The sequence below is a fragment of the Lithobates pipiens genome, unplaced genomic scaffold (assembly GCF_037356315.1).
Source record: "Lithobates pipiens isolate NorthernLeopardFrog02 unplaced genomic scaffold, aLitPip1_a1.2 Scaffold_37, whole genome shotgun sequence".
Taxonomy (NCBI): Eukaryota; Metazoa; Chordata; class Amphibia; order Anura; family Ranidae; genus Lithobates; species Lithobates pipiens.
The window spans coordinates 3,836,399-3,850,407 of record NW_027507825.1 but is presented as its reverse complement, the minus strand read 5'-3'; the positions used below and the strand labels follow the sequence as shown (position 1 = coordinate 3,850,407).

Genomic DNA, 14,009 nt, shown 5'->3' with positions numbered 1-14,009 from the left:
GGGGGTCTCTGGATATATATTACACTCAGGGGGTCTATGGATATATATTACACTCTGGGGGTCTATGGATATATATATTACACTCTGGGGGTCTATGGATATATATATATATATATATATATATATATATATATTACACTCTGGGGGTCTCTGGATATATATATATATATATATATATATATATATATATATTACACTCTGGGGGTCTCTGGATATATATATTACACTCTGGGGGTCTATGGATATATATTACACTCTGGGGGTCTCTGGATATATATTACACTCAGGGGGTCTATGGATATATATTACACTCTGGGGGTCTCTGGATATATATATTACACTCTGGGGGTCTATGGATACATATTACACTCAGGGGGTCTATGGATATATATTACACTCTGGGGGTCTATGGATATATATATTACACTCTGGGGGTCTATGGATACATATTACACTCTGGGGGTCTATGGATATATATTACACTCTGGGGGTCTATGGATATATATTACACTCTGGGGGTCTCTGGATATATATATTACACTCTGGGGGTCTATGGATATATATTACACTCAGGGGGTCTATGGATATATATTACACTCTGGGGGTCTATGGATATATATATTACACTCTGGGGGTCTATGGATATATATATTACACTCAGGGGGTCTATGGATATATATTACACTCAGGGGGGTCTATGGATATATATATTACACTCAGGGGGTCTATGGATACATATTACACTCTGGGGGGTCTATGGATATATATATTACACTCTGGGGGTCTCTGGATATATATATATATTACACTCTGGGGGTCTATGGATATATATATTACACTCTGGGGGTCTCTGGATATATATATATATATATATATATATATATATTACACTCTGGGGGTCTCTGGATATATATTACACTCAGGGGGTCTATGGATATATATTACACTCTGGGGGTCTATGGATATATATATTACACTCTGGGGGTCTATGGATACATATTACACTCTGGGGGGTCTATGGATATATATATTACACTCTGGGGGTCTCTGGATATATATATATTACACTCTGGGGGTCTATGGATATATATATTACACTCTGGGGGTCTCTGGATATATATATATATATATATATATATATATATATATATTACACTCTGGGGGTCTCTGGATATATATATATATATATATATATATATATATATATATATATATATATATATATATATATATATATATATATTACACTCTGGGGGTCTCTGGATATATATATTACACTCTGGGGGTCTATGGATATATATTACACTCTGGGGGTCTCTGGATATATATTACACTCTGGGGGTCTATGGATATATATATTACACTCTGGGGGTCTATGGATACATATTACACTCTGGGGGTCTATGGATATATATTACACTCTGGGGGTCTCTGGATATATATTACACTCAGGGGGTCTATGGATATATATTACACTCTGGGGGTCTCTGGATATATATTACACTATGGGGGTCTCTATATATATTACACTCTGGGGGTCTCTATATATATTACACTCTGGGGGTCTCTGGATATATATATTACACTCTGGGGGTCTCTGGATAAGTTTTGTCTGATGATCCTCCATTGTCTCTCATAGAGAACCGAACCCCATCGAGGAGATGATCAGGAAGGGGGACGAGGAGGGACTGACCGCTGCCATGAAATCGGGGAAGAGGCTGAACGAGCCCAGCAAAGACGGTTGGCTGCCCATCCACGAGGCGGCATATTACGGGTCCCTCGGCTGTCTGAAGGTCTTACTCCAAGGTCTGCAGCAGCTCACAGCCCTCAACATCCTTCATTAACCATTGATAACATTGTGAGGACATTACCACATGTGGCCACTAGATGGAGATAAGCATTATAGGACACTCCTGAGCTTTTTGCCTCCATCTAGTGGCCAAATGTGGTATTTTCTGTTTTAAATCAATCATTTATATTCAAACAGAACAGGGTATGGCCCATTTACAGTCGTTTTTTTAGTCCCATTCACACACAGAACGAACACGCATGTGTTGTCTACGTGAATTATTTCTGTCCTGGTGATCACATGGAAAGCGGGGACAAATAGACCCTTTTCACACTGAAGGCCTTTTTCAGGAGTTATAGCGCCTGTAAAGCACCTGGAAAACCCCTCCCATGCCACCCCAATGTGAGAGCCCGCGGGCATCATACCGGGGCGGGGTGCTTGTGGGACGTTAGAAAAAGTTCTACAAGCGTTGTCTTTGGTGCGGTGCGGGAGAGCTTGTATACACATCGCTCCTAATTCCTAAACCGCCCCGCCATTGAAATGAAGGGGCACCTGCAAAGGGCTTCAGCAGCGGAGCTTTTTGGGTGCTTTTAACCCTTTGTTAACCCCTTCTTTGGAGTTAAAAGTGCCCCCCCCCCGCTCCCACCCCCGATCCCGCCCCCGATCCCGCCCCCGCACAGCGCCAGTAAAACATGTCTCGTTTTAGCGGGGCGATCTTCAGTGTAAAGGAGTCTAAGAGATATTTCCAGCCTTCCCATCTGTGCTTAGACACGTGCAATTCCTTCCGTTCCAAATTTGTTTTTAACAAATATCGACAAATTCATTAATTAGAAAATATCCGAATTAACGAAAACCCGTTTAACGAATTTTTCTGAATATTTGTAAAAATAAATAACGAAATAATAATACCTGTGTGAGCAGAACTGTTGCTCACCATGTTATTCTTTGCAAGTCGAAAAAAAAATATTGAACTAGAAATAAATAAAATAATAATAAATACATAATAAATAAATAAAATGATAATAAATAATCATAAACCAATAAAAAAAATTTAACAAATAAATAAATTAAACCCTAACAAAAATAAATAACTAAATAATAATACCTGTGTGAGCAGAACTGTTGCTCACCGTGTTATTCTTTGCAAGTTGAATTAAAAATATAAACTAGAAATAAATAAAATAATAATAATAAATACATAATAAATAATGAAAAATAATAATACTAATAATAATAAATTCATAATAAATAAATAATAATAATAAATAATCATAAACCAATCCATTTTTTTTTACAAATAAATAAATTAAACCCTATCAAAAATAAATAACTAAATAATAATACCTGTGTGAGCAGCACTGTTGCTCACCATGTTATTCTTTGCGAGTCGAATAAAAAATATTGAACTAGAAATAAATAAAATAATAATAATAATAATAATAAATACATAATAAATAAATAAAATGATAATAATAAATAATCATAAACCAATAAAAAAATTAACAAATAAATAAATTAAACCCTAACAAAAATAAATAACTAAACAATACCTGTGTGAGCAGCACTGTTGCTCACCATGTTATTCTTTGCGAATAGAATAAAAAATATTGAACTAGAAATAAATAAAATAATAATAATAATAATAATAATAAAAAATACATAATAAATAAAGAAAATAATAATAATAAATAACCATAAACCAATAAAAAAATTAACAAATAAAAAAATTAAACCCTAACAAAAATAAATAACTAAACAATACCTGTGTGAGCAGAACTGTTGCTCAACATGTTATTCTTTATGAATTGAATAAAAAATATTGAACTAAAAATAAATAAAATAATAATAATAAATACATAATAAATAATGAAAAATAATAATACTAATAATAATAAATTCAAAAAAAAAATAATAATAATAAATAATCATAAACCAATAATTTTTTTTTTTTACAAATAAATAAATTAAACCCTAGCAAAAATAAATAACGAAATATTAATACCTGTGTGATCAGAACTGTTGCTCACCATGTTATTCTTTGCAAGTCGAATAAAAAATATTGAACTAGAAATAAATAAAATAATAATAATAATAATAATAAATACATAATAAATAAATAAAATGATAATAATAAATAATCATAAACCAATAAAAAAAATAACAAATAAATAAATTAAACCCTAACAAAAATAAATAACTAAACAATACCTGTGTGAGCAGAACTGTTGCTCAACATGTTATTCTTTGTGAATCGAATAAAAAATATTGAACTAAAAATAAATAAAATAATAATAATAAATACATAATAAATAATGAAAAATAATAATACTAATAATAATAAATTCAAAATAAATAAATAATAATAATAAATAATCATAAACCAATATTTTTTTTTTTACAAATAAATAAATTAAACCCTAGCAAAAATAAATAACTAAATAATAATACCTGTGTGAGCAGAACTGTTGCTCACCATGTTATTCTTTGCAAGTCGAATAAAAAATATTGAACTAGAAATAAATAAAATAATAATAATAATAATAAATACATAATAAATAAATGAAATGATAATAATAAATAATCATAAACCAATAAAAAAAATTAACAAATAAATAAATTAAACCCTAACAAAAATAAATAACTAAACAATACCTGTGTGAGCAGAACTGTTGCTCAACATGTTATTCTTTGTGAATCGAATAAAAAATATTGAACTAAAAATAAATAAAATAATAATAATAAATACATAATAAATAATGAAAAATAATAATACTAATAATAATAAATTCAAAATAAATAAATAATAATAATAAATAATCATAAACCAATATTTTTTTTTTTACAAATAAATAAATTAAACCCTAGCAAAAATAAATAACTAAATAATAATACCTGTGTGAGCAGAACTGTTGCTCACCATGTTATTCTTTGCAAGTCGAATAAAAAATATTGAACTAGAAATAAATAAAATAATAATAATAATAATAAATACATAATAAATAAATGAAATGATAATAATAAATAATCATAAACCAATAAAAAAAATTAACAAATAAATAAATTAAACCCTAACAAAAATAAATAACTAAACAATACCTGTTATTCTTTGTGAATCGAATAAAAAATATTGAACTAAAAATAAATAAAATAATAATAATAAAAATATAATAATCATAATAATAATAATAAACCAACAAAAAAATAACAAATAAATAAATGAAACCCTGACAAAAATAAATAACTAAATAATAATACCTACATAAGCAGAACTGTTGCTCACCATGTTATTCTTTGCAAGTTTAATAAAAAATATTAAACTAGAAATAAATAAAATAATAATAATAATAATAATAAATACATAATAAATAAAATGATAATGATAATAATAATAATAATACATAAATATTAATAGCCCAATAAAATGTTATTCTTTGCAAGTTGAATTAAAAATATTGAACTATAAATAAATAAAATAATAATAATAAATACATAATAAATACATAACAATTAATAATAATAATAATAATAATAATAATAATAATAATAATAATAATGGGCACAGTTATAAAAAAACTGATCCCCTCCCCCACTCCTGGAGTTAGGCTCTATGAGAACACAGAAGTATTTATCCCGAACAAATTTTCCTTCACACAGCGTTCCCGACGAGCATCGACCAGCGCACTCTGCAAGAGGAAACCTCGCTCTATCTTGCTGCTGTGCGGGGGAATTTGGATTGCTTGCATTACTTGCTGGAGCACGGAGCCGAGCCGGACATTGTGAACAAGTCGAGGGAGACTCCTCTGTATAAAGGTAAAAGGTTCTAAGAACTGATCACATGATCCTTTCCCTGGTCCTCCCCTCCCCCTCATCAATATGCCTGATGCCATTACTGGCTCTCTGTGCTTCTCTATGCACCCCACTCCATGCCCACAGACCCCCCGGCGAAGGCTGGGTGGCATTTTTCAGGGCAGATTATCTGATGGTGACAACAATGGGTCGCGTCTGTGACATGTGCTGGGAATGTCCACATGGGTGACAATGCAAGAGCGCAACCGGGTGACCGGACAGAGCGTTGTCACCCTATAACAGGAAGTTCCCGAATAAGGACCTTCATGGCGGGATCATTTCTGAAAACGACCTTCGAACTTTGGGCAGATATAGACATAAAAAAGAATGCGCCCTGGTATCACCCTCTTGCAGTCCCTGTGCAGCAGGGCTGGAGTGTGGAAAGAAGGAGCAGCACAAGGAGCCAATCAGCTCATGCGCTGGCAAGAGGCACGCTGATAGGAGGAGAGAGCGCAGTGATGGAGAGATGATTGTGCTGCTTCTCCTTTCACTGTCGCGGCTGGGCTCGCTGTCAGACTGAGGGCCTCTAGTGACAGAAGAAAGTACTGCGGGGGGAATAATTGAAGGTGAATATTGCAGCCAAAGCTTATTTTATTTCATTTTTTTTTAACTGGAGTTCTGCTTTAACGTATTAAAACTTATATGGGATTTTATTGATGTGGGGGGGGGGGGGGGCTGTCACATTTATTTTAAGTAAAATTGGCAGTCAATTGTACTTAGGAAGTAGATACTCTTTGATCGCCTCTATGGCCTTGGAGGACCCAAGCGACGTCATGACATCACTTCCGGTCAGAAAATAAAGTTTTTTTTTTTTTTTTTTTAAAGATAAAGAAGAGATTTGGATTCTTTTTGACCCCGGATCTCTCCATGAAGAGGACCTGTCGTCATTTATTTCTATTACAAGGGAAGTTTACATTTCTTGTAATAGGAATAAAAGTGTAAAAAAATAAATAAATAAATAAATAAGAAAAAAAAAATTTAAAGGAAATTGTAAAATAAAAATAAAAATAATAAATAAAATAAATAAGAAAAAAATTAAAAGGAAAGTGTAAAAAAAAATAAAAATGATAAAATAAATAAGGAAAAAAAAAATGAAAGTACCCCCATCCCTCCCTGCTCACACACAGAAGCAAATGCATTCGTAAGTCGCACACGCGTACCGTAAACGGTATTCGCACCACACATGTGAGGTTTCATGTGTGACATGTTAGGTATTCTATTTACTCGGCATAAAATAATTTTTCAGATTTTACAAAAAAAAAGGAGTATGTATTTTTTCTTCTTTTTAATCATTAAGGTGTATTTTTCCCCAAAAATTGCGTTCACAAAACCGTTGCAACATAAAAAAATTGCAGCAATTGCTATTTTATTTTCTAAGGTCTCCGCTAAAAAAACAAAAAACAAAAAAAGTATAATGTTTGGGGGGGGGGAGGGGAGGGGGTTATAAGTAATTTCTAGAAAACAATACTTAATTTTAACTTGTAAAAAAAAAGAGCCACAAAAGGGCTCAATTCCTCGTCATTATCGTCGATGGATTTATCACTTTCAGGTAAGAATATAAAGGGGGGCTCTCTGGGTAGGGGTGGGCAGCTGCGGCAAAAAAGGTTTTTCACCTTGATGCGTAGAATGCAAAGCATGAGACTTTCCAACTCCTTTATGTAGTTAAAATATTTTGTAGCAGTTCCCATTTAATAAACTGGACACACATTTTCTTTGCGGTAGACGTGCACTGCTGAAAAAAAATCTATTTTTTTTTTTGGGTCATTTGTTATGATGGAAATCTAAAAATTCATAAATTCAAAAATGTTTACTTCCAAAATTCCGAACATTCAAATTTATGAATTTATGAATTCTCGAATATTCAAATTTATAAACTTTCAAATATTCAAATGTATGAATTTTCAAATATTCAAATTTACGAATTTTCAAATATTGGATTTACGAGTTTTAGAATATTACCAAATTTACGAATTTTCAAATATTCCAGTTTACGAATATATGGAAAAAAATGTTTGTTTTCATTTTTGTTTCATTCATTTTTCTTTTTCGGGTCATTCATTATGATGGAAATTCGAAAATTCACAAATTCGAAAATTTTAATTTCCGAAATCCTGAATTTCCAAATATAAAAATTTACGAATTTTTGAATATTCAAATTTACAAGTTTGCAAATATTCGAATTTATGAATTTTAGAATATTGGAATTTACAAATTTTCAAATATTCAAATTTACGTATATTCAGAAAAATTTGCTTTCATTTTTGTTTCTTTATTTTTTGTTTGTTTGATTTTTGGGTCATTTGTTATGATGGAAATCCGAAAATTCGTAAATTTGAACATTTTAATTTCCGAATTTACGAATTTACGAATATAAAAATTTATGGATTTACAAATTTTCAAATATTCGAATTTACGAATTTTAGAATTTACAAATTTTCAAATTTTCGAATTTGCGCATTTTCAAATATTCAAATTTACTATTTTTAAAAATTCTTTTAAAAATAAAAAACTGATTCCGTAAAGAAACTAATTGCACATGTCTACTTTTCGGTGTCACGACTAGAGCAGGTTGCACCACGGTCATATTAATCTGATCGTTAGCTCATGTGTCCACTGTTTTTGCTCTGCACAGCCTGCGAACGGAAGAACGCGGACGCAGTTCAGACGCTGGTGGCATTCAGGGCCGACGTCAACCACCGGTGTAACCAGGGCTGGACGGCGCTTCATGAGGCGGTGGCCAGGAACTCTCTGGACATCATGGACATCCTGGTGAAAGCCGGCGCCAAGATCGAGGCTAAGAACTGCTACGGCATCACCCCATTGTTTGTAGCGGCGCAGAGCGGGCAGCTGGAGGCGCTGCGGTACATCCTGAAATGCGGTAGGTTACCGTTGGCCGGATCGCCAAGGAGAGGACCTCCCTTCTATGTGATTCTAATGCTGCTGCCCATGCATTCTGGATGAAAGAATTACACCGGGCTCCTTTTTAATAACGCGGTATCTACCACTTTAAGACAAACGTGCGGAAATACCGTCTTATACCAATATAATGTCGCGTATACCAATGTAATCATACGGTAACCGTACTAAACCATCATTTTACTGGCTGCAGTTAAATAGTGGTGGTGAGATACTCTGTTCCTATATAAAATGTTACATAAAAATAGAATATCTCACCACCACTATTGGTATAAAACCTTTTGGCACGAGCCTATGGGACGCGATCAATGCTAGCAGCTGTCCTTTAATCATCTCTAATTATCATTTGGATTTTCACACGGTAGCTCGCAAGATTCTGTTTGTTTTTTAATATGAAAAGTCAGCGGCTGCAGTATACAGTGGTCCCCGGGATTGCGAGCATAATCCGTTCCAGAAGAATGCTTGTAATCCAAAACACTTGTATATCGAAGCGAGTTTCCCCCTGGGAATCAACGGGAACTCAGTTATTTTGTTCCAGTGTCACTGCAGTACCGCATGTAGCCAGAGGTGCGGGGGCGCCAGAGAACGTAGTGTTTCCGAGTGTCCCCGAGCGTCACCGGCGCCCCCGAACCTCTGGCCACATGCAGCGCTGCACACCCCAGAAGCTTGGATCCTGCTTGTCTTACGAGACAAACGCCCGCAAATCGAGTCAGGATTTTTAAAAAATGTATTATCTCGTATACCGCATTACTCACATTCCAAGGTTTTACTGTATGTAGCTGCTGACTTTAATTTTTTTCGGGGGGGGGGCTGGAGCTACTCTTTAAGGAGAAGGGCAGCCATCGCGTCCTTAACAACCGATGAGTCATCAGCTGTGTCAGCGGGGTTCCCTCGACAGGCTCATTGGTTGTTAAGGATGCGATTCCTTGCTGGCAGCTGAATGAAAAGAAAAGCTTTGCCGTTATTAACAAATCACATGTGGGGTCCCCACCCCCACCTAATCTATACCTTATGGTCTGGTAAAGGGGTGTGGGGTCCACCCCAAAATCCATACCTAACCAGGCCCTTATCTGAGTCCTTTTCAACACTTTTTAGTGAATGTGTAAAGGGGCGGGGTGGGATCTGGGGTTCCACTTATTAAAGGGGGCTTTGAGATTCCAATAAGCACCCTGCCTGCAGACCCCCACAACCACCAGGCCAGGGCCCCCTACCCCAAAGCAACCTCCCCATGTTGGGACATGTGGCCTGGTATGGTTCAGGGGGGGGGCACTATTTTTTATTTATTTCGGCATGGGGTCCCCCCAATCCATACCAAGCCCTTTGGGTCTGGTATGGATTTTGAGGGGAACCCCCACACCAAAAATGTAAAAAAAAACTGTGTGGGGTTTCCCCCAAAATCCATACCAGACCCTTATCTTTGTCTGCCTTTTTATTTACTTTTTCAACACTTTTTGGTGAATTAGTTGGGGGGAGGGATCTGGGGATCCCCTTGTTAGAGGGGGCTTTCAGATTCCGATAATCCCCCTCCCACCCACAGACCTTCACAACCACCAGGCCAGGGTTGTGGGGAAGAGGCCCTTGTCCCCATCAACATGTGGACAAGGTGCTTTGGAGGGGCAGAGTCTCCGTTTCCCCAACCCGCCCCCCATGTTGAGTGCATGTAGCCTGGCATGGTTCGAAATGAAGGGGCACTCGCTTGGCCCCTCCCCCCTTCTTCATGAACTGCTGGGCTATATGCTGGGATAGGGGTCTGGTATAGATTTGGGGGGGGGGGGGCCACACCATTTTTTTTATTTTGGCGTTAAGGTTTCCCTTAACATCCATATCAGACCCCGAAGGGCCTGGTATGAATTGGGGGAACCCCCACGCCGCCAATGTTTCTGGAGCTGTGTGGCCACGCCTCCTCAGCAGCATAGTGCTACTGTATACTGATGGGTGGACTGTTCCTTTAACAGGAGCCGACATTAACACTCAGGCCAATGACAACGCCACCGCCCTGTTCGAGGCAAGTAAGAATGGGCACGAACATATTGTGAAGTTCCTGCTGTCGCAAGGGGCGGACGCCAACAAGCCGAATAAAGACGGATTTCTTCCCATCCACATCGCCGCCAAGAAGCGGGATAATGACGAGTAAGTGCCACCATTCCCATACTGCCCATGATCACAGTGATAGCCAATCACTATCTAAACTAGAAAAGTTTTAGGCCCCGTCTCCTCTGTGTTGATACTTTTTCTGTGTAAACAAAATAAAGTAAAAAATAAAAGAGTCCCATCCAGGTCAGGCCCCGATCACACCATTGGAGCGCACATGCGGTTCCGCCGCTCACATGTAGGGCAGATCATTCACTGCACTGAAATGCATGAGACACAGGCACATCCACATGGGGGGGAGGGGTGTAAAGAAGGTCCCAAACGCCCAATGTTCCCAGAGAAGTATATCAAATTTCAGAAGGACTGGACACACATGGATGTAAGGAGGGACTCTGCTGGGAACACAAGGATGTAAGGGGGGACTCTGCTGGGCACACATAGATGTATGGGGGGCTCTGCTGGGAACACGTGGCTATAAGGGGGGACTCTGCTGGGAACATGTGGATGTAAGGGGGACTCTGCTGGGAACACAGGGCTATAAGGGGGGCTCTGCTGGGAACACAGGGCTATAAGGGGGATTCTGCTGGGAACACGTGGATGTAAGGGGGGACTCTGCTGGGAACACAGGGCTATAAGGGGAACTCTGCTGGGAACATGTGGATGTAAGGGGGGACTCTGCTGGGAACACATGGATGTAAGGGGGGACTCTGCTGGGCACACATAGATGTAAGGGGGATTCTGATGGAAACACGTGGCTATAGGGGGGGACTCTGCTGGGAACATGGATGTAAAAGGGGACTCTGCTGGGAACACATGGATGTAAGGGGGGACTCGGCTGGGCACACATAGATGTAAGGGGGATTCTGATGGGAACACGTGGCTATAGGGGGGGACTCTGCTGGGAACATGGATGTAAAGGGGGACTCTGCTGGGAACACGTGGATGTAATGGGGGACTTTGCTGGGAACATGTGGATGTAAGGGGGGACTCTGCTGGGAATACGTGGATGTATAGAGGGACTCTGCTGGGAACACATGGAGGTAAGGGAGGACTCTGCTGGGAACACATGGCTATAAGGTGGGACTCTGCTGGGAACATGTGGATGTAAGGTGGGACTCTGCTGAGAACACATGGATGTAAGGGAGGACTCTGCTGAGATCTCCTGGATGGAGGGAGAGAGGGACTCTGTCGGCCACTCCTGGATGTAAGAGGGACTCTGATGGGCACACATGGATGGAAGGAGGCTCTAATGGACACTCCTGGATGTAAATTCTGATGGGCCCATATGGATGTAGGGGGGGGGGGGCTCTGCAGAGCTTTTCTGGATGGAAGGGGGGGTCTCTGATGGGCATTCCTGTATGGAAGGGGGGATTCTGCTGTTTTACCTATGGATGAAAGGGGGGACTCTGCTGGGTACACATGGATGTAAAGGGGGGGGGGCTCTGATGGACACACATGGATGTAAGTGGGGCTCTGATGGACACTTTGGGAGGGGAGGGGGGGCTCTGATGGACATTTTGGGAGGGGAGGGAGGGTGTCTGATGGACACTCCTTTATGGAAGGAGGGATTTTGCTGTGCACACATGGATGTAAGGGGGGGGGGGGGCTCTGATGAACACTTCAGAAGGGGAGGGGGGGTCTCTGATGAAGAGTTCGGGAGGGGAGGGGGGTTCTAATGAACATTTCGGGAGGGGAGGGGGGTTCTGATGAACACTTCGGGAGGGGAGGGGGGCTCTGATGAACACTTCGGGAGGGGAGGGGGGCTCTGATGGGTATACTTAATGCAGTCACCACATCTAAGGACTGGTAATCTGTGATAGGAGTTTTTTTTCGGGGTACAGCTCCCCTCTCAGGACGCCCCTATTTCTCCTCTCATTGGGAGGAATGTTCTCCCGTCGTTCCTGCGCTGTGATCTCCCCCCCTCCATATTTAATGCTCGGGGGGGTGGGGGTGGGGGTGATCAGGCTGATAGGTCTTGAAGATCTTACAAATAATGAGTAATGGATTTGGCACAGCAAACACTAACAGCAGCGCCTGCACTGGGGGTCCGATGTCACTGCTCAGGAATCTCAGGCGCTTCACAACTGCAATCTACATCTCTATCACCCTGGAGCGACTTGGCGACTTCCAGCTTGGGGGGGGGGAGGGAGGGGCACACCAAGGGTCCGTTATGCTGGGACTTGTAGTTCCCCGAATGGCTGAAAAAGTATACGGTCTGTAAACCCTGTCAATGGACATCTCTTGGTGTTTCCCGGTTTGGCGGCATCGTGTGCGTATCGGTGGTTCCTGTGCGCGTTTTAGCCGCAGTTCCAGCGATTTTCCATCAGACTGTACCATTGCGCTGCGTTTTCTGCACCAAAAGTCCTGCGTGCCGCATCTTGGGTGCTCTTTCAGAAAATGTGTCAAAAAAAAGGCGCAATGTAATAGAAAGTCTATTTGACCGCCACTAAAACAAACAAAAAAAAACAAAAAATGCAGAGATGCCCACGTTGCAGTCAAATCGCAGTGCGCCAGTGTGAATCCGGTCTTATTAGTTGAGCCTCGTTCACACAATATACGCGCTCGCGGTTTTCAAGGCGCAATTCTCACGCGATTCCACGTGTCGCGCACAGGGCAGCCCGTTCACTTCAGCGTGTTGGCTGCCCAAAATAAGTTCTTGCTCCTTTTTGGGGGCGATACGCTTCATGCGTTTTATTTTTTTTTAAAGGTGCATCTCGCCACGAAAATGCCGCGCAACAGTCATGGCAAAATGGCACCGCGTTTGGGTTATCGTTTAGAATGAACAGCTACCCAAATGTGTGTTACATGTTCTGCAGTGACTGCTGTGCGAATTGGAATTGCAGCGATTCCCCTGATACAAGGGGGAGCTATGGGGACCCTGATGTAAGGGGGAGATATGGGGACCCTGAGGTAAGGGGGAGCTATGGGGACCCTGATGTAAGTGGGAAATATGGGGACCCTGATGTAAGGGGGGCTATGGGAACCCTGATGTAAGGGGAAGCTATGGGGACCCTGATGTAAGGGGGCTATGGAGACCCTGATGTAAGGGGGAGCTATTAGGACCCTGATGTAAGGGGGAGCTATGGGGACCCTGATGTAAGGGGGGCTAAGGGGACCCTGATGTAAGGAGGGAGCTATTGGAACCCTGATGTAAGGGGGGCTATGGGGACCCTGATGTAAGGGGGAGCTATGGGAACCGTAATGTAAGGGGGGCTAAGGGGACCCTGATGTAAGGAGGGAGCTATTGGAACCCTGATGTAAGGGGGGCTATGGGGATCCTGATGTAAGGGGGGCTAAGGGGACCCTGATGTAAGGGGGAGCTATTAGGACCCTGATGTAAGGGGAGCTATTGGGACCCTGATGTAAG

The 14,009-nt window shown here is 39.8% G+C and overlaps 1 protein-coding gene across 3 annotated transcripts in view; it reads left to right on the top strand.

The window, feature by feature from the left end:
* The window catches only part of ASB2 (ankyrin repeat and SOCS box containing 2), a 97,422-nt gene that overhangs the window by 47,231 nt on the left and 36,182 nt on the right, over window positions 1-14,009 (top strand). For all 3 annotated transcript variants that reach the window (XR_013269933.1, XR_013269932.1, XM_077466669.1), the window contains exons 4-7: window positions 1,640-1,806; window positions 5,444-5,599; window positions 8,268-8,513; window positions 10,507-10,681. Coding sequence is in view for 1 of the 3 variants with exons in the window: in XM_077466669.1 (XP_077322795.1) it covers window positions 1,640-1,806; window positions 5,444-5,599; window positions 8,268-8,513; window positions 10,507-10,681 (744 nt within the window). In the remaining 2 variants the exon portion in view is untranslated. The remainder of the gene's footprint in view (window positions 1-1,639; window positions 1,807-5,443; window positions 5,600-8,267; window positions 8,514-10,506; window positions 10,682-14,009) is intronic.